This window comes from Oncorhynchus nerka, unplaced genomic scaffold (assembly GCF_034236695.1).
Source record: "Oncorhynchus nerka isolate Pitt River unplaced genomic scaffold, Oner_Uvic_2.0 unplaced_scaffold_3446, whole genome shotgun sequence".
Lineage (NCBI taxonomy): Eukaryota > Metazoa > Chordata > Actinopteri > Salmoniformes > Salmonidae > Oncorhynchus > Oncorhynchus nerka.
The window spans coordinates 2,935-23,082 of NW_027037849.1; the positions used below are offsets into that span (position 1 = coordinate 2,935).

General features: G+C 41.5%; 2 protein-coding genes, 2 long non-coding RNA genes and 1 pseudogene across 4 annotated transcripts; all 5 read left to right on the forward strand.

Annotated features, from left to right (window-relative positions):
* Window positions 1–2,907: 2,907 nt before the first annotated feature.
* Window positions 2,908–6,185, forward strand: LOC135566753 (uncharacterized; annotated as a pseudogene).
* Window positions 6,186–6,190: 5 nt separating this feature from the next.
* On the forward strand, window positions 6,191–7,353 carry LOC135566756 (uncharacterized). The gene is made up of 3 exons (XR_010462177.1): window positions 6,191–6,497; window positions 6,603–6,820; window positions 7,046–7,353. It is a non-coding gene; the product is annotated as an uncharacterized LOC135566756 (long non-coding RNA).
* A 3-nt stretch (window positions 7,354–7,356) lies between these two features.
* Window positions 7,357–9,133, forward strand: LOC135566754 (B-cell receptor CD22-like). The gene is made up of 6 exons (XM_065014374.1): window positions 7,357–7,371; window positions 7,528–7,782; window positions 7,954–8,217; window positions 8,639–8,738; window positions 8,833–8,908; window positions 9,125–9,133. The coding sequence occupies exons 2-6, from the start codon at window positions 7,542–7,544 to the stop codon at window positions 9,131–9,133; spliced, it is 690 nt and encodes a 229-aa protein (XP_064870446.1). The 5' UTR covers window positions 7,357–7,371; window positions 7,528–7,541.
* Window positions 9,134–11,842: 2,709 nt separating this feature from the next.
* Window positions 11,843–13,591, forward strand: LOC115115673 (uncharacterized). The gene is made up of 2 exons (XR_003861420.2): window positions 11,843–12,410; window positions 12,575–13,591. It is a non-coding gene; the product is annotated as an uncharacterized LOC115115673 (long non-coding RNA).
* Window positions 13,592–18,115: 4,524 nt separating this feature from the next.
* Window positions 18,116–19,888, forward strand: LOC135566755 (B-cell receptor CD22-like). The gene is made up of 4 exons (XM_065014375.1): window positions 18,116–18,321; window positions 18,417–18,582; window positions 19,042–19,283; window positions 19,503–19,888. Exons 1-4 carry the CDS (start codon window positions 18,306–18,308, stop codon window positions 19,886–19,888), a joined length of 810 nt encoding a protein of 269 aa, XP_064870447.1. The 5' UTR covers window positions 18,116–18,305.
* The last annotated feature ends 260 nt before the right edge of the window (window positions 19,889–20,148 follow it).

A 20,148-nucleotide genomic window follows, 5' to 3' on the forward strand; every position in this document is an offset into this window, starting at 1 on the left:
TTCAGGAAGTCAAAACAGCAACCTTTACTGGCCCAATGCTCTAACCGCTAGGCTACCTGCTGCCCCATAGGGAGGGGTAAAGTGACTAGGCATCAGGAGCGATAATAGACTAAGCGAGCATAGAAGTAACTTACTGTAGCTCGTCTGGTGGACTTGTGTCACTGGGCAGCTCGCGGCTGGATTTCCTTGTAATCCATGATAGTTTACAAGCCCAGCCGCATGCTTCTCGCTTCAGAGCCAGCATAGTAGGATTCAGCCTTAGTCCTGTATTGACGCGTTTCCGGTTTGATTGCTCATCGGAGGTCGTAGCAGAACTTCTTTAACTGTCCGGATTAGTGTCCTGCTCCTTGAAAGCGGAAGCTCCAGCCTTTAGCTATGTGCAGATGTTGCCTGTAATCCATGGCTTCTGGTTGGTACGCCTGTAGGTCACTGTGGTGACAATGTCGGCGATGCACTTATTAATGAAGCGGTGAAAGACGGGTCTTTGGTACTCTTGGATGTCATAAGGTGAATGCACCAATTTGTAAGTCGCTCTGGATAAGAGCGTCTGCTAAATGACTTAAATGTAAATGTAAATGTACGTCCCTGTTTGAGTATTAGCTTGTAGGCAGGAAGCAGGAGGACAAAGGTATGGTCTGATTTGCCAGAGAGAGGGCAAGGGAGGGCCTTTTATTCATGTGTAGAGTATAGGTGAACTAGAGTGTTGTTCCGCCTTGTTGGACAGGGTGAGATCCAAAAGTGTACTTCGCTGTCCTCAGGAGCACCGTTTTGGTTCTATGTAGATTATTTTTATTTTGGTTCCAGGTAGAACCTTTTTGTGTTCCATGTAGAACCCTCTGTGGAAAGGGTTCTACATGGAACCCAAAAGTGTTCTACCTGGAAACCAAAATAGTTCTTCAAAGTGTTCTCCTATGGGGAGAACCAAATAACCCTTTTAGGTTCTAGATAGCACCATTTGTTTTCTAAGAGTGTAGACAAATCAGCAAGATTTAAATCCACAATGTAAATCCATGATGTAAATCCACGTTCAGCCACAACTCTGAGAAACATATATTACAGTTATTCAGGTTCCGTTGACAGAATAGTCTTCGAGCTCATCCAGTTTGTTGGTCTATTTGTTGGTCTATTTGATCACCGACGTAATCTCGTCAGGATGCCTGCTCGCTTGACTCACGGCTACCGGGATCAGGGTTGCCGGGATCAGGGTCTGGTCCGGAGTAAGTTGCAGACTCGTTGAAGTTGAAATTTCAGTCCAAATCAAGTTTAGTGATCACTGTTGTGATGTTTAGAAGCTGTAGGCCAAAGGAAATGTGTCACGACTTCCACCGGCCGGTCCCTCTCCTCCTTGTTCGGGCGGCGTTTGGCAGATCGACGTCACCAGCCTTCTAGCCATCACCGATCCACTTTCATTTTCCATTTGTTTTGTCCTTGTCTTACACACCTGGTTTCACTCCCTCAATTACTTGTTCATTATTTAACCCTCTGTCCTCCATGTTTGTTTGTGAGTGATTGTTTGTTGTATTTACGGTCCGTATTGTGGGCTAGGTATTATTGACTATTTTTAAGTCTTGAGTAAAATGATGTGTATTATTTATCTCTGCTGTCCTGCGCCTGACCTCTGCACCAGCTACACCCAGACCTATTACAACATGATGGCAGAGACATTAAGAACAAAACAAAGTTAAGACCAGCATAAAAAACACAAATTAGCATCCACTGCAGCACCATCTCCTTCTATCACCAGCCTCTGCTGTACACAAGGGCCAACATTGTAACATAATATAATAGTGGCTTATATTTACTATAGACATCAGTGTTTGTGTGTTAAATGTGACTTGGTCAAGTACTAGCCAGTGTTGTGTTTCATTAGTTTATTATGTTGTTATTGACCCAACATTATTGAGGACATTATTATTAGGTACCAGTACTAAACACAATAACCAACAGTGGTTTGTGTGTGTGTGTGTGTGTGTGTGTGTTGTGTGTGTGCTTGTTTGTGAGGTGCGGTTTTACTATCCTGACCAGAAGTCCAGAAAACAAGGAAAGCTGGACAAGTGGGTACATTTCACTGGTCCACACAAGGAAAAAAGCAGTCTTTTGTTTGAGGACAATTTTCGAGTTAGATTTAGGTTTTGAGGTTAGGATTAAGATTAGGGATAGTAGTTAGGAAAAACATTTTGAATGGGAATAGATGTTTTATGTGGTCCCCACCAGGAATGAACAAAACATTTGTCTGTGTTGTTTATCATTAGTTTACTCCAATTAGAGGAGGGGGTGGGGTTAGTTTACTCCAATTAGAGGAGGGGGTGGGGTTATTTTACTCCAATTAGAGGAGGGGGTGGGGTTAGTTTACTCCAATTAGAGGAGGGGAGGTGGGGTTAGTTTACTCCAATTAGAGGAGGGGAGGTGGGGATAGTTTACTCCAATTAGAGGAGGGGGTGGGGTTAGTTTACTCCAATTAGAGGAGGGGGTGGGGTTAGTTTACTCCAATTAGAGGAGGAGGGGTGGGGTTAGTTAATTCCAATTAGAGGAGGGGGGTGGGGTTAGTTTACTCCAATTAGAGGAGGAGGGGTGGGGTTAGTTTACTCCAATTAGAGGAGGGGGTGGGGTTAGTTTACTCCAATTAGAGGAGGGGGTGGGGTTAGTTTACTCCAATTAGAGGAGGGGAGGTGGGGTTAGTTTACTCCAATTAGAGGAGGAGGGGTGGGGTTAGTTTACTCCAATTAGAGGAGGAGGGGTGGGGTTAGTTTACTCCAATTAGTGGAGGAGGGGTGGGGTTAGTTTACTCCAATTAGTGGAGGAGGGGTGGGGTTAGTTTACTCCAATTAGAGGAGGGGGGGTGGGGTTAGTTTACTCCAATTAGAGGAGGGGAGGTGGGGTTAGTTTACTCCAATTAGAGGAGAGGAATTGGGGTTAGTTTATTCCAAATACTAGTGAAATAAAATGATGAAAAATGGTAATGAAAACAACAGAAATAGAACTAGCACTATATAGATAATAACTCTGGCAGTGATGAATACTGAACCGATCCTGTGCAGGTGTTGTTACACGTGGTCTGCTACTGGGAGGATGATCAGCTGTCCATCCTGTCTTCCTGTAGCGCTGTCTTAGGCGTCTCACAGTACGGACATTGCAATTTTTTGCCCTGGCCACATCTGCAGTCCTCATGCCTCCTTGCAGAATGCCTAAGGCACGTTCACGCAGATGAGCAGGTACCTTGGGCATCTTTCTTTTGCTGTTTTTCAGAGTCAGTAAGTTTTCATAACTGTGACCTTAATTGCCTATAGTATGTAAGCTGTTAGTGTCTTAACGATTGTTCTGCAGGTGCATGTTCATTAATTGTTTATGGTTCATTGAACAAGCATAGGAAACAGTGTTTAAACCCTTTACAATGAAGATCTGTGAAGTTATTAGCATTTTTACAAATGATCTTTGGAAGATGTATACTGTATATATATATATTTATATGATATATACTGTATATATACAGTATATTAGTATATATTAAATATAATGTATATATATATATATTTATCGTTGATATATATTGCATATATTGACAAAAATTATATAAATAGGGAATTGGAAATGATTCAGACAATTACATTGTGGAAGCCACAATCTATCTGCAATATTGAAGCTGAGCTACCCCTTAAAAAAAGTGTGTGTGTGTGTGTCACTGGCTGTTTATCCTCCTGGCTTGGTGATAGCAGCTATCATTCAACCTGGTGATCAGTCTTTAGGCTGCTGTACAGCTTAGTGATAGCAGCTAGCTCAACCTGGTGGTCAGTCTTTAGGCTCAAGCTTGGTGATGGCTATCATTCACCTGGTGGTCAGTCTTTAGGCTGCTGTACAGTCTTTAGGCTGCTTGCCAGCTATATTCAACCCATCTTTGGCTGCTGTTCAGCTTGGTGATAGCAGCTATCATTCAACCTGGTGAGTCAGTCTTTGAGCTGCTGTACAGCTAACTCATTCAACCTGGTGGACTTTAAAGGATGGAACATTTATCATTCAACCTCTATCTATCTGGTGGTCATTTGGCTGCTGTTCTGAGACTAAAACAGCTTCAGAACAATCATTCACCCTGGTGGTCAGTCTTTGAGCTGCTGTTCAGCTTGGATCGTAAAGATGGACAATTTTCCCTCTATATTTGGGGTTTGAGACGAAAACAGCTTCTGAATACAGAATATGGTTCAATTAAGTTTTTGTAATATTGTTGTTGTTGTTGATGATGATGACTTTGATGATGATGACTTTGTGTATCCATTAGGACAGTGTTTTGCATCATACAGCATCTCATCTTAAATAGACTGATGTAGACAGACATGCCACACATCACACACATTACATACATAGACTTACAGACAGACAGTATTCACATAGACAACCATATAGCACAACACAACACAATATGAGCCTGGTTCATTTTCAGTAATGAGGCCCTGTACCCCATTTACAGTTTATACTTCAATGTATCAGGTGGAGTTATTCACCAGCTATAGAGTGAGTTGTTGTTTATGTTTCTAGGACTGCAGGGTGGGAGATGCAACAATGGCCTTGAGAACAGCAGGAAGTGTGTTGGGGGTCTTTGTCTGGTCTGTAGCAGGTATGTGTCACGTTCTGACCCTAGTCATTGTGTTAATTAGTTGGTCAGGACGTGAGTTGGGTGGGCATTCTATGTTTTGTCTGTCTAGGTTGTTTCTGTGTTCGGCCTAGTATGGTTCTCAATCAGAGGCAGGTGTCGTTAGTTGTCTCTGATTGAGAATCATACTTAGGTAGCCTGGGTTTCACTGTTTGTTTGTGGGTGATTGTTCCTGTCTCTGTGTTTGCACCAGATAGGACTGTTTTGGTTTTCGTTATTTCACGTTGCGTTTATTGTTTTGTATGGAGTGTTCAGTTTATGTGTTTTAATAAACAACCATGGACACTTACCACGCCGCATATTGGTCCTCCGATCCTTCTCGCCTCTCCTCTTCAGACGAAGAGGAGGAAAACCATTACAGTATGGTCTCATTCTTATCTTTTAGTTCTCTGTTTAACAATCTACAGACATTTCTAAAAGGATAAGAATCATAATGTTATTCTGGTGTGTTCTGTTAGGTGTCTCCACTTCACTTTAAATAGTTATCTTTCACACCTCACTGAGTGATGCTTTTCTACAGTTTCCACTCACACTCAGCAACTACAGCAACAACGTGTGAACAAACCCTACTTTCAGTGTGAGCCAATTGGCCTTGGCTTAATTCTGATACCATTGTGTTGTGTGACTGTGTTTCAGTGGTACTGGGTCAGGATGGCTGGAGTGTTACATACACCACTCAGAGTATCTGTACCTTTAAGGGGTCATCAGTGGAGCTGACCTGCTCTTACACATATCCCAGTGGCTATACAATCACAACAACCTTCTGGTTCAACAAATATGATGCTGAGGAGAATTATGTGAGTCTGAAGGATGACCCAGACTACAAAGGACGTGTGACGTACCGTGAGGATGAAGAGAATGGTCACATCCTGACAATCACAGACCTGAGAGAGAGAGTGACTCAGCTACATACACATTCAGATTTACAGATCAGACTGGGAAATGGAGATATACTGGCAAACCTGGAGTCACTCTGTCTGTCACAGGTACAGTTACATTCAATATAGTTAAACTGTTGAATTCCATTTAGTTCAGGATAAATGTCTTGGTTTGTGTTTATGTCTGTATAACATAGGATTTCTTCCATCTTTGTATTAGAGTGATAAGTCAGTTATAAAGGGATTTACAGTGATATTGTTTTTCTCCAGGTCTTCAGGTGAAGGTGACTGGTGGATATCAGGATAAGACACTGACCTGTAGTACCACCTGTACTCTGACTGACAACCCCACCTACATCTGGTACAAGAACGGACAACATCTAGATGAGAGCACCTCCCCCCAGTACAAAGACCCAGTCTCCAGTAACTATGAAGACAGTTATTCCTGTGCTGTAAAAGGCCATGAGGACCTCCACTCTCCTGCAGTGTGTGAGTGGGAATCTAATATGGAATCTCATACAGCATGTATACAGAATTTAATTCATTTCTGAAAATAACTGAAAATACTGTATAATGTACTCATGTGATTCCATTATATTTCAGGTGTCCAGGGTCAGGACTGCAACAGAGTGACTTACACCAAGAGGACAATCTGTGTCTTGAAGGGTCAACAGTGGACATATCCTGTACTTATGGCAGTGGTTATGATACTGTCACATCATCACTCTGGTTTAGTCCTAAACAGAGATCTAGGTGGAGGGATGAGTTGATCCCTGAGGACCTAACCACAGACCCAGGGTATGCAGGTCGTGTGGAGTATGTTGGAGAGAAGGAGAGAGGTCGCTCCACCCTGAGAATCACAGATCTGAGAATCACAGATCTGAGAGAGGAGGACTCTGCTGAGTACAAGTTCATATTCAACACACAGACATCAAGATGGGGACACAGTTTCCCTGGAACAACTCTGACTGTCACAGGTAACACTGAACAAATGATCATACTGATAGATGTATTCACTGTTGGTTTCTTTATATTTTATACTTAATACTTAATTATGTTATTGTCATTTACTCTGTATTCAGACCTGCAGGTGAAGGTGACTCCTGCCACAGAGGCAGGGAAGAGGACACTGACCTGTATCACCACCTGTACTCTGACTGACAACCCCACCTACATCTGGTACAAGAACGATACCAGGGTAAGGAGGACACTTCCAGCCTGGACTCAGACTCCTTTAGTGATGCAGACAGTTACTCCTGTGCTGTAAAAGGCTATGATAATCTCTTCTCTCCTGCAGTGTGTGAGTGTGTTTTTAAAAATAAACATCTCAAACATGTTTGTTTCAGGTTGTGAGACTTATGCCAATGAATCAATTAATATGGATCATTATTCATATTATGGTTGTCACGAATGTAAACTGTTAAACTTGTTTGATTTTCTACTTCATAAACAACATCAGTGTATATCGGTAGATATTGTAATGAAAGATTTATATAAGGTGTTCTATTGTCTTCTTGTCTTTCAGGTAAGAAGTGTTGGAGTGTGACTTACACCCATCAGAGTATTTGTGCCTTGAAGGGGTCAACAGTGGACATATCCTGCTCTTACACATATCCCAGTTATCATGAGATCAAACAAGCTTTCTGGTTTACTAAATGGTCTGGTATGGAGGCTGAAGATCTGAGCTCAGTGCCAGGGTATGAGGGTCATATAGAGTACCTTGGGGATAAGGAGAGGGACTGTACTCTGAGAATCACAGACCTGAGATTGAGTGACTCTGCTGGGTACAGGTTCAGATTCATAACATCTGGAGAAAAGTTTTCTGGCTCACCTGTCTCCTGACTGTCACAGGTAATCTGTCGTCTCACATCTATTACTGTAATGACCTTAGTAAGGGAAGTCATACAGACACAGTAGTGTTATGTGATGGAAAAATACCAAATGTTACATTTCACATAAGAGGACATATATAGGAGGATGTTAATGATATGTTTCCTTTTACTCTAGATGTTGTGTTGGAGATGGATCCTACATCTGTGTCAGAGGGGGAGAATGTCACACTGAGATGTAGAACCAAATGTACACTGGTCCCCAACACAGCATACAGTTGGTATAAAAATAGACAGTCTATACCAAACAGCAACACCTCCTCTCCTGTCTTTATCCTATTCTCAGTCAGCAGTGAGGATATAGGCAGATACTCCTGTGCTGTAGAAGGACATGAGGATCTCCCCTCTGCTGAAGAGACTCTCACTGTCAGATGTGAGTACATGGGGTTTAAACCTTTAGTTAACTATACTTGAATTGATCATCTTCAGTAGGAAGGTGAATCTAAAAATAATTGTGTGGAAAACTACAATTGTGGAAAATGTATATCACATTTTTAACTGACCTAATTAGTTATCTTTTTAAATCCACTGTCTTTTACATCAGATGAACCAAAGGTCACCTCAGTATCAGTCAGTCCCTCTGGTGACATAGTGGAGGGCAGTTCAGTGACTCTGACCTGCAGCAGTGATGCCAACCCACCTGTGGACAAATACACCTGGTACAAGAAGAACGTAACCTCACCAAAAGCATCAGGACAGAGTTACAGCATCACTAACATCAGCTCTGAGGACAGAGGAGAATACTACTGTGAGGCCCAGAATGGAAGAGGATCTATGAACTCTACAGCTCTGATGATCATTGTAGCAGGTAAAGTTACATCTTCAATACTTCAATACAAAATGATGTTCAATAAGAAATGATGTTTCAAGGTAATCTTCTATATAATATTACTGTGAAGCTAGAAACATTAAAGGAACAGAGACTTCCATCCCTGTCCATATTAATGTCATGTGTAAGTATGTCATGTTCTGTCTATTTCTGGTGCTCTGTGAGATGACAGATTTGACAGGTATGAAATATAAACACATGTACACATGGATTGTACATTGTATATCTGTGGTAGTAGAGTAGGGGCCTGAGGTCACACACTTAATGTGTTGTGAAATCTATTGTGAGTGTATTGTAATGTTTTAAAATTGTAGAACTGGCTTAATTTTGCTGGACCTAAAGGGGATCCATAATAAATACAAGCAGATATGTGTTCTAACCTCTTGACACTTAAACCCAGTAAATCCTGCAGCAGTGTTTCCCTGGGTTCCTGTGGTCTGGGTGGGGGCTGTCCTGACTGCTGGAGCTCTGCTCCTCACCATCTACTGCACTCTGAAGAGGTGAGGATTTTCTAGCCAGGGTTAAATATGAGATGTATATTAACCTCCACTAGAGGTCAGTAGAGAGCATAACTCACTCTGTTCCCCTTTACAGGAGATACACAGGAGGAAGTGATGCCACAACAGACACACAGGTGATTATATCAGTTACACCTCCACCTTCACACCTGGTGACATTAATCTACTGTATCACAACAGTCTCTTTCACACTATTTTCACTGTTCCCATGTTCTCTCTCTCTCTCTCTCTCTCTCTACCTCTACCTCTACCTCTACAGAGTGTCCACCTGACCTAACAGTGACACATACACAGGTCTGAAGATGAGGACCATGTCCCCTGACTATGACACTCTGGCAGTAAGTCTCTTATTATGTGTTTGTGTTTAGAGAAAATGATAGAGGTGTCTCAAAGTGCTCATGCATTTCCCTCCCTCACTCCTCCCTCACTCACTCACTCACTCACTCACTCCCACTCACTCACTCACTCACTCACTCACTCACTCACTCCTCACTCTCACTCACTCACTCACTCTCCTCTCTCTTTCTCTCTACAGAGTGTCCATTCTGACCCTAACAGTAACAAGTGCACATCTCTGAAGAAGAATACCAGGTCACCAGAGTGACAGCCAGGCAGTAGGTGTGTGTGTTTGTGTCATTTTATGAAGTGGTGTATAAAGTGCTCATTCAGTGTGTGTTTGTTCAGAATGTGAGAGACTCACCCAGTGACACATCCCTCAGAGAGATAGTGAACCACCACAGAGCCTGGACTGAAGAGAACCACTACAGATCCTGGAATGAAGAGAACCACCACAGAACCTGGAATGAAGACAACCCCCACAGAACCTGGACCTAAGAGAAGCACCACAGAACCTGGACTGAAGAGAATCACCACAGAACCTGGACTGAAGAGAATCACCACAGAAGCTGGCCTGAAGAGAACCACCACAGATCCTAGATTGAAGAGAATCACCACAGAACCTGGACTGAAGAGAAGCACCACAGAATCACCCTGAATCTAGACTGAAGAGAATCACCACTGAACCTAGACTGAAGAGAACCACCACTGCATCTGGACTGAAGAAGCACCACTGAATCTGGACTGAAGAGAATCACCACTGCATCTAGACTGAAGAGAATCACCACAGAAGCTGGACTAAAGAGCTACGGTTCCAATCCAAAGCCAGGCCTCACACCTCTATTCTCTTGCAACCATATCTAGATGGTTTTCCAGACCAGGAACTTTAGCTTTGAGTAAATGCTGGAATATATTTGTTATTTTCTTATTATGATGATAAATGGGATGGGTTATGCTTCTGCTTTTTTTCAATGGGATTTTCCCTTTTCCATATTTTTTCTTGTGTCCTAATCTGTTTCCTATCTGTAGTTTAAGATTACATTTCTGATCTGTTTCTATGGGGTTTTGCCATATACAGATGTTTTATAACATCAATAGTACTACTTTCCTCAGTAACTAATGTGGATAATATTGATAACAGCTTTCTATAATTTGTTCAGCTTTTGGGCCAAGTTTCTCCTGATGTGTTTAATGATTTACTTTGTATTGCTGTCAGACATTATTACTTATTTTTATGTTTTATATTACGTAATCCTATATTGTTTTATTTTATTTAAAAAAATGTAATCAGTACATTACATACATTTAAGCACATGTTATATTAATTATAATTGTATATTAAAATTGTATATTAAAAACATGTGTCTGTGTGTCTGTCTGTCTCTCTGTCTCCCCGCCATAGTAAAGACAGGCTGCACTACCAGACCCCGCCACAAGGGGTATAGTATATACAGACTGCACTACCAGACCCCACCACAGGGACATAATATATACAGACTGCACTACCAGACCCCACCACAGGGGACATAGTATACACAGACTGCACTACCAGACCCCACCACAGGACATAATATATACACTGCACTACAGGGGACATAGTATACACAGACTGCACTACCAGACCCCACCACAAGGAGCATAGCCACTATTACAGTAGTTTGATTTCTGATTTAACCAAAACACTTCAACAATAAAGAAATACATGCTATATATCAAACATTGATTTACTGTGAGGTTTAGCTACAATGTTTCCTGAGGGGAAGACCTCCCCTCGTGACTCCAGTGTTAGCCCCTCTCCTCCCCTCAGGATTCTAGTGATGGACCTCTCCTCCCTCAGGATTCTAGTGATGGACCTCTCCTCCCCTCATGACTCCAGTGTTGGATCTCTCCTCCCCTCAGGATTCCAGTGTTGGACCTCTCCTCCCCTCAGGATTCCAGTGTTGGACCTCCCTCCCCTCAGGATTCCAGTGTTGGACCTTTTCTCCCCTCAGGACTATATCTCCCCTCAGGACTTTCTCCCTCCCTTCCTCTCCCCCTTCTCCATTCTGTGCGGTAGGTGAGGGGAGATATAGTTAGAATGTAGAACTCTGATACTCTCTATGTTCTTTACTGTAGGTGTGGGGAGAGAGAGAGTATCAGAGTTCGACAAGAGAGATTATATGCCTCTGTCAACTTCAAGACTCCCAACATGTCCACTTGCACCTTTGAGAGGCTAAAGGTGAGAGGTGGGATGAAATTAATGCTGTCATATGCATTTAACTATGTGAGATGTGCTTTACATTTTTTAGCTTGAACTTAAGGAGTGTGTACTTTTGGGACCATGCCATTGGTTCAATTGTACTTTTGGGACTATGCCATTGGTTCCATTGTACTTTTGGGACTATACTATTTGTTCCAGTGCATGCTTAGGGCTATGCGATTGATTCTATTGTACTTTTGGGATGATGCTATTTGTTCCATTGCACTTTTAGGATAATCTTTATTTAACCTTTATTTTATCCAGGCAAGTCAATTAAGAACAAATTCTTATTTAAAATGGCGGCCTTTGGGGGCTTAAAAAAGGTAATGCAAACTAGAGACATGGGCTGACAACTAGAAACAGCTACATGTCTCAACAACCTGTTCCTCTATTTGTCCTTTGAACTCATCCAAGGAAAGACATTCCAAGATCAAGGGGCTGAATGGGCTTTTTTCCATGTTTGGTTCTAATTCTCGGTACTGTTATCATAAAACCAGATTGAGATCTGAGTTTGTATGTGTTCTCATTTCATGCTAGAAGAGAGAATATATGAAATGGCAGTTTTCCTTAAATGGTCTTCTGAATAAGAATGTACCAGTGTTTGAGCCTGGGTGTTGCTACTGATGTCCACCTGACAGCACTGTAGAGATCACAATGGTGAGTTAGACGTCTCTGCATGACACACAGATTCAAGAGCCTTCAGTGTAGAGCTTGAGTCTTGCACATAAATAGTATCATCATTGTCCAACACAGAAAGAAAAGTACAACGATTCAACTCCTTTCTGTCAGGAAATGAAAAACAAGCCGGTAATAAAACCAAATATAATGTTATTGGTTTCATCGTACTTTGGGACAATGCTATTAATTCAATTGTACTTTTGGGACTATGCTATTTCTTCCATTGTATGTATTTGGACTGCACCTGCGGTTTGTCCTCCTGTCCAGGGGCTGGAGCTGGAGAGCACCAGGCTGGTAATCAGGTACACAGACCGCTGGGTCCAGAGAACCCCTCCCTCTCCTCAGAGGACCAACTCTATAGGCCTCAACACCTCCTCAGCCTCCCAGTACACCTCCACAGGGTACAGACATCCGTCTGTCATTCAAAACATCATTATGAGTTATTCTAAAGTGTTACCAATCAACTCATATTAACTGTTGAAATGTACAAAGTGATGGAAGGAGGAAGCATTAGCCCAGGTGCAGGTGTTTGTGTTTTCATACTGTTTGTCTCTCTCTCTCCCAGGACCAGGAGGATGGCTCCCATCAATGGTGACGAGTGTTTCTTCTGGAGGACAACCGGCTGTTTCTATGGTGACAAGTGTTGCTTCAAAGACAAGCCTGACCAGAGAGGAAGAGACAGGAAACCATGGCAACCCTGAACACCTTGACCACCCTGACCACCACGCATCGACTGGATAGTAGAGAGGGAGGAGAATGATGAAGATTAAGGAAGAGGATGAGGGACTGTGTCCCTACTTTAAAAGGGAACAGGAGGCTTGGGGGTGGGGGGTTACCCCATTTGTCGTCCTCTGGCACAGACCACAGATCCCAGACAGAACACTGGACATATATAATGAGTGTGTGAAGTGTCAATCAAAGTGAAGAGGAGTGAAGAGATCAGTGAGCTGAACACATCTCTTTCACACAAGCACACACTGGAAATTCAGAGCAGCTTTCCTTGGCCTTGTCATAATGCCAGCTCACTGTTGTCTGTTGTTTCTAGCTAGCTAATGTTGATAGCTAGATGACAGGTAACTAGCTAGCTCACTAGCTAACTATGGGGTCTTGCTGTAATTCAGCGGCAGCACATCATATTGTTCACAATCCAGTACATTCAGAGTAGCTGTGTGATGCACAAAAATGCTTGTTTATCACTGAATAACAGCAGCACCATGGAGCTAACAAGCTAACTGAGATCACTAGTTCACTCAATTAAAACACCAGTTCAACATAAGTCCCAATAACACAGTACTTTTACGTACGTGACTGTTTTATTATATATATATTTTTGACATTTTCTACCTTCTATTTTGTATATTTTCATCACACTAGTAGGGACATATGAGGCCTGGAAGCTGCAGTAATGTTGAGAGATGTCAGTAGGGAGAGCTCTAGTCTAGAACACTGGAACCAAAGATACTCCCCTTTCATCTGTTCTGGAACCTTCAATACCAGCTGATGAGGAGTGATGGGAATGGGTCACATTTTGTCTCTTGTAAAACATGTAGGTCCACTCCTCAAATAAAGAAATGCAACTACAGTATTCTGACTTTAGCACATTTTCTATTTAGATACAGTAACATCCCGTATGTGACATGCTGTTCATGCATGTTAATGCCCTGACTAGGCTACTTTTGAAATGTGTCAACCACAGAACTCAAACAGGCTTCGCCTGCTTCTACTAACTCTTACAGTAGAATACTTCTTGTTTCCACGCATTGACAGTAAGTTGACTAACTGTTCAAGACCTCTCTCTTTCACTTCACTCTGTAAGTACACTTGACAATATCTTGAAATATAGTTTTAGTTTTGATGTTTTTAGCCAAACATCACATGACTTCCTGTATCGTTGTACTTGTTGGTTTATTTTGAACTGTGTTTTGGTTGTTACATCAGGGCCTGTATTCATAAAGTGTCTCAGAGGGTCCACATAATTATGATCTAAAAGGCTAAACTGATCCCAGATCAGCTCTCCTACTCTGATACAATTTGTGAATACTGACCCTGACTGTGTTTTCATGTGTTTAGTTTAGTTCAGTTTATTCATTTACATGTTTAAAACATGGTCAGTAGAGTTTACCAGTAACACCCAGATCTCCATTCAATAGGGTCATGTTCACTGTCATAGTATAACAGGGTCAAGAATAACTGTGTGTGTGTGTGTGTGTGTGTGTGTGTGTGTGTGTGTGTGTGTGTGTGTGTGTGTGTGTGTGTGTGTGTAAATGTATTTTTACACATAAATCAGATTGTGGGATATACAGTCACGACCAACATTATTGGCACCTTTGACATACATTGAGCTTTATTGTCTGCTACAAACGTTGGGATGTACGTTGTACATGTGGTTTCACATAAAGACTTGTACATGCTATTTTCAAAGCTCTCAGAGCAACAGATTGTTGTGGAGACATTTTGAAAATGGCCTAAAGTAAGAGTTATGAGTGATTGAATGAATGCTTCGTAAGAGCTTTAGGAGTAGTATAGACACAGTGATGGTGGGTTGTGTTTAGGAGTAGGATTAACATGAGACACAGTGATGGCGGGTTGTGTTTAGGAGTAGTATTAACATGAGACACAGTGATGGTGGGTTGTGTTTAGGAGTAGTATTAACATGAGTCACAGTGATGGTGTGTTGTGTTTAGGAGTAGTATTAACATGAGACACAGTGATGGTGGGTTGTGTTTAGGAGTAGTATTAACATGAGACACAGTGATGGTGGGTTGTGTTTAGGAGTAGTATTAACATGAGACACAGTGATGGTGGGTTGTGTTTAGGAGTAGTATTAACATGAGACACAGTGATGGTGGGTTGTGTTTAGGAGTAGTAGAGATGGTGGGTTGTGTTTAGGAGTAGTATTAACATGAGACACAGTGATGGTGGGTTGTGTTTAGGAGTAGTATTAACATGAGACACAGTGATGGTGGGTTGTGTTTAGGAGTAGTATTAACATGAGACACCGTAATGGTGGGTTGTGGTTTTGTTGGTTTAGATGCACACACTGACTGTCAATTTCCTGTTCTGCTTTGCTGTCTGTCCTCTCACAGGCCTCCTGAATAATTTCAGAAATCTATATATGCACATTAGACTATACAGAATATGTTCCTCTGTGTCTCAGTTGGTAGAACATGGCACCTACAACGTTATGGGTTTGGTTCCCGGGACCACCCATAGGTAAAATATATGCACAAAGACTGTACATTGCTTTTGATAACCTAATGGCAATATGAATGGACAGCAGACTACCATAGACCACACAGTCAGTACAGCAGGCTATGGTGATGTTCATTCCTGCCTCTCCTAGATACAGCTTCTACCAGTACTGTACAAAAGAGGAGGCTGGTATACAGGAGGATGGGCTCATTATAATGGCTGGAATGACAGGAACAATCTAGAAGAAAAAGAAACGCACACCTATTTAGGCGAGGTGCTGGCTAGCGGAGTAGAAAACTTGTAATTACCAACATTTCGACAACCAAGCTGTCTTCACCAGGATGTAATCACAAACACTGTGGGATGACTCGGTTATGTAGTGTCAAAAGACACAGGTGTCTGTAATCATGGCCAAGAGTGGCCTAATATCATTGGTTAATTATCAAATATTAAAATGGCATACAAAGAACAGCATCCAAACAACAAATGGATAGCATACGATCATACATTACTTTGACTACACAAGCTTCTAAACAGTTACAATGGCAAAGTCACAATATTCACAAGAATGGCTTCAGATCAAAGTCTACGTTGAGACCGAAGGGAGCAAGGGTCTTTAAGTTAAAGATCCAGGCAGCCTCTCGTTTTAACAATGAATTATCAAGGTCACCCCCTCTCCTAGGCAGGGTGACATGTTCGATGCCAATATAACGCAGAGACGAAATCAGTGGCCTGCCTCCAAGAAGTGGGCCGCAACTGGGTAAGTAAAGTTTTACTACACCTAATGGTGCTACGATGCTCTGAGATACCTACTTTTAATTCGCGCTTTGTTTTACCAACATCATTTTTACCACAAGGACAAGTTATAAGATAAATAACTGCCTTTGTGGGAGCACGTGATAACACCTTTGATTGGGATCTGTTTCCCTGTTTGTGGGTGTTTGAAGGATCTACATTTATAAGTGCCATTGCATTGAGCACAGCCATTACATTTGTATTTTCCATCCAGTAGGGCGCAAATAGGCGTTGTTCAGGAATATCTTGGGGTGGTAAATCAGAATTTACCAATTGGTCTCTGAGATTTCTGCCCAGCGAGAATACGACCAAGGGAAGGTCCGAAAACACATTACCGAGACTATCATCGGATTTTAGAATGTGCCAATGTTTGTGAACAATTCCCTTAATTTGTTCAGAACGCTTTGAATAGCGGGTAGTTAGAACACAAGAATGCGTCTTTTAGAATTTTCTCAATGGCAATATTAATCTGATCATTTTGTAGCCACTCTCCTGAACTTTCTTTGCGTCTCAGCCATATTTCTGTCGAAATCTGATTTTCTTTGCTAATTCTTTTGATTCGACAGTATTGGCTGCCAGGGCAAACTATTTTCAAGGGAAGTGGTTGACAACTATCAGCCCTCAACAAACTGTTACGATCAGTAGGCTTCCTGTAAAGATCAGTGTATAGAACATTATCTTCACACAAGATCAGAAGATCAAGAAAAGTGATTTGACGTGTATCAGATTGCATAGTAAATCTCAAATGATCAGAGCAGGAGTTAAGAAAAGCATAAAACGCCTGGCGCTGTTTTGCATCACTCCTCCATAGAACAAAAATATCATCAATATACCGTTTCCAAATAATGATGTTAGGCAAGAAAACATTTTTGAGAGGATTGAAAATAGACTGTTTCTCCATGTAACCCACATACAAAGTAGCATAGTTAGGAGCCATGGGGGATCCCATAGCAGTACCCATCGTCTGAATAAAGAAATCATTCAGAAACATGAAATAGTTATGTGTGACTACTATTTCAGCCAATGTTATAATGCATGCACTGGAAGGTAGTCCATTAGGGTCACGTTGCGGAAGAAAATGTTCCATAACTTCGATACCGCCCTCGTGTGGAATATTTGTGTATAACGACTCAACGTCAAAAGTAACTAACAAGATATTCTCAGGGAGAGGATCAAGAGATTCAATGATAGGTGTCCTTTACAAAGGAGGGGAGCTGTTCTGCGAGTGGTCTAATAAAAAAGTCAGAATTAGGGGAGCTAAAGCATTCCCTTAAACGGATATTTCTAAAAAACTTGAACATGTCTACCTTAACATCAAAATCGTTGCACTGGGTTTTAGGCACAAAATATAACCCTTTATTAAGCAAAGAGACATGGGCAGGGCTCAATATCTTGGAATGACAGGAACATCATTCATTTTATTCCCATTACTTCCCAAATGAATGAGGACTGGAGGATGCAGTAATGTTGAGATGCCAGTAGGGGGAGCTCTAGTCTAGAACACTGAACCTTCAGTACCACTTTGATGCAGCTGATGAGGAGTGATGGTCATGGGTGTGTAAATTGAATGGGTTCTAATTGAATAACATCATGGAACTTTGACCTCTATATACAGAACTCAGAAGGGCAAGGTAGGTCATTAAAATGTTAATGTTATAAATAGTTTAGTGAACACATTGTTTACATGGTTCTGTATGTAGTATGAAAGACCACAGTGAAAATTAACACATTTTTTAAATAAAATAAATATATGCCCAGACTTGTCTTTTGGACAGTCTCTTGCTTGGCTCACTTCCCAACAACACTCTGTCTGGAGTTCTGAAACAGAAAGTTACTCTTGTGCTGTTAAAGGCCATGAGGATCTCCGCTCTCCTGCAGTGTGTGAGTCTGGAATCCATTGGGATAGTTTGTAGCTAACCTTTCTTTTTAACAAAAAGTAAGGCAATTGTCTTACTTCAAGGTATGTTAAAAAATCGATTTAATGTATTTTCAGGTGTTCAGGGTCACAACCGCTGGAGGGTGACTTACACCAAGAGGATAATCTGTGTCTTGAAGGGCTCCACAGTGAACATATCCTGCTCTTACACTCATCCCACTAGTTTATATAGAACAAGTTCATTCTGGTTTACACAGAAACACCCTGTAGATGTCAGGTCATATCCAGAGTCTGCAGGTCGTGTGCAGTACAATAGGAACACAGAGAACCACCACACCATGACAATAACACACCTGACAGAGAAGGACTCGGCTGAATACAAATTCAGAATAATAACAACAGATGAGGGAGATTTTCTGGTCTTCCTGGTGTGATGTTGACTGTCACAGGTAATACTTCACCTACAGTTGTTACTGTAATAGGACAAAGTCTAATCACATGACAAGCCAGTCTGGAGTCAAATATGACTGATGTTTCCTCTTAGATATCCTGTTGGAGATGGATCCTACGTCTGTGTCAGAGGGGGAGAGAGTCACACTGAGATGTAGAACCAAATGTACAGTCGGTCTCAACCCCACCTACATCTGGTACAAGAACAGACAACGTCTGACCAACACAATCACCAGTTATAACATGATCTGCAGTCACTAGTACAGCTGATCCTGAACCAGTCAGCAGTGAGGATGCAGGGAACTACTCCTGTGCTGTAGAAGGCTTTGAGAGAATCCTCTCTCCAGAAGTGACTCTCACTGTCAGATGTGAGTACATGGGGTGTTGATATATCTACAGTGAAAGTCATTGATATCATCTCTGTAATACATGGTTCTACATGTCAGTGTAATATACTAATCTCTACTAATTTACATCATCATCTGTAATACATGGTTCTACATGTCAGTGTATTATACGAATCTATACTAATTTACATCATCTCTGTAATACATGGTTCTACATGTCAGTGTAATATACTAATCTATACTAATTTACATAATCTCTGTAATACATGGTTCTACATGTCAAGTGTAATATACTAATCTACTACTAATTTTACATAATCTCTGTAATACATGGTTCTACATGTCAGTGTAATATACTAATCTCATACTAATTTACATCATCTCTGTAATACATGGTTCTACATGTCAGTGTAATATACTAATCTCTACTAATTTACATCATCTCTTGGTGGCTTACATGTTATATGACTTGTTATTTGTTCTGTCATCTTCAACACCAGATGGTCCAAGGAACACCTCAGTGTCAGTCAGTCCCTCTGGTGAAATAGTGGAGGGCAGTTCAGTGACTCTGACCTGCAGCAGTGATGCCAACCCACCTGTGGACAAATCACCTGGTACAAGAAGAAGCGTACAGCGCTCACTCAAGGAGACATCAGGACAGAGTTACATCATCACATAACATCATCTCTGAGGACAGAGGAGAATATTACTGTGAGGCTGAGAATGAAGTTGGAGCCAAGATATCAAAGCTTGTTCCTGTAAATGTCTCGTGTAGCAATGTTACTGTCATGCTCCAATTTCGGATTCTATTTCCTTGAATTGTGATTTTACAGATATATATTCTGACCTCAAAGGAAAGTATTGTGACACATTTCTCCATCAGATAAACCAAGAGAACATCTCAGTGTCAGTCAGTCCCTCTGGTGAAATAGTGGAGGGCAGTTCAGTGACTCTGACCTGCAGCAGTGATGCCAACCCACCTGTGGACAAATACACCTGGTACAAGAAGAACGTAACCTCACCAAAAGCATCAGGACAGAGTTACAGCATCACTAACATCATCTCTGAGGACAGAGGAGAATATTACTGTGAGGCCCAGAATGGAAGAGGATCTATGAACTCTACAGCTCTGATGATCATTGTAGCAGGTAAAGTTACATCTTCAATACTTCAATACAAATTGACAGGTTTCAAGCTGATCTTAATCATTGTGTTTTGACTGATAACACTTTGGTTTATAATTATGTTTTGGCTTATGATGTCACAAGTATTATAAGATCCCAAAGTGTTATGCACGTCATGTGGTGATATTCTATAATGTGTTCGATTTTCAGATTATAAGAACATGACATGTCCTCATATCATCCATATTTATATTATAGGAAACAAATATCAGTTCTGACTGCAGCTGTAGGAATCATTGTTGTTGTTCTGGTTCTCATCCTCTGTCTCTCTGGACTCATGTGGTTCAGGTGAGTG

What these genes read in the sequence shown, in the direction of transcription:
- LOC135566754 (XM_065014374.1), top strand. Translation starts at nt 7,542, where the DNA reads ATGGATCCTACATCTGTGTCAGAGGGGGAGAATGTCACACTGAGATGT. An exon ending in TCTGATGATCATTGTAGCAG is followed by an intron (nt 8,218 to 8,638) that starts GTAAAGTTACAT and finishes ACTTAAACCCAG; the next exon opens with TAAATCCTGCAGCAGTGTTT. An exon ending in ATCTACTGCACTCTGAAGAG is followed by an intron (nt 8,739 to 8,832) that starts GTGAGGATTTTC and finishes TCCCCTTTACAG; the next exon opens with GAGATACACAGGAGGAAGTG.
- LOC135566755 (XM_065014375.1), top strand. An exon ending in AACATGATCTGCAGTCACTA is followed by an intron (nt 18,583 to 19,041) that starts GTACAGCTGATC and finishes TCTCATACTAAT; the next exon opens with TTACATCATCTCTGTAATAC. An exon ending in ACCTGTGGACAAATCACCTG is followed by an intron (nt 19,284 to 19,502) that starts GTACAAGAAGAA and finishes GTGATTTTACAG; the next exon opens with ATATATATTCTGACCTCAAA.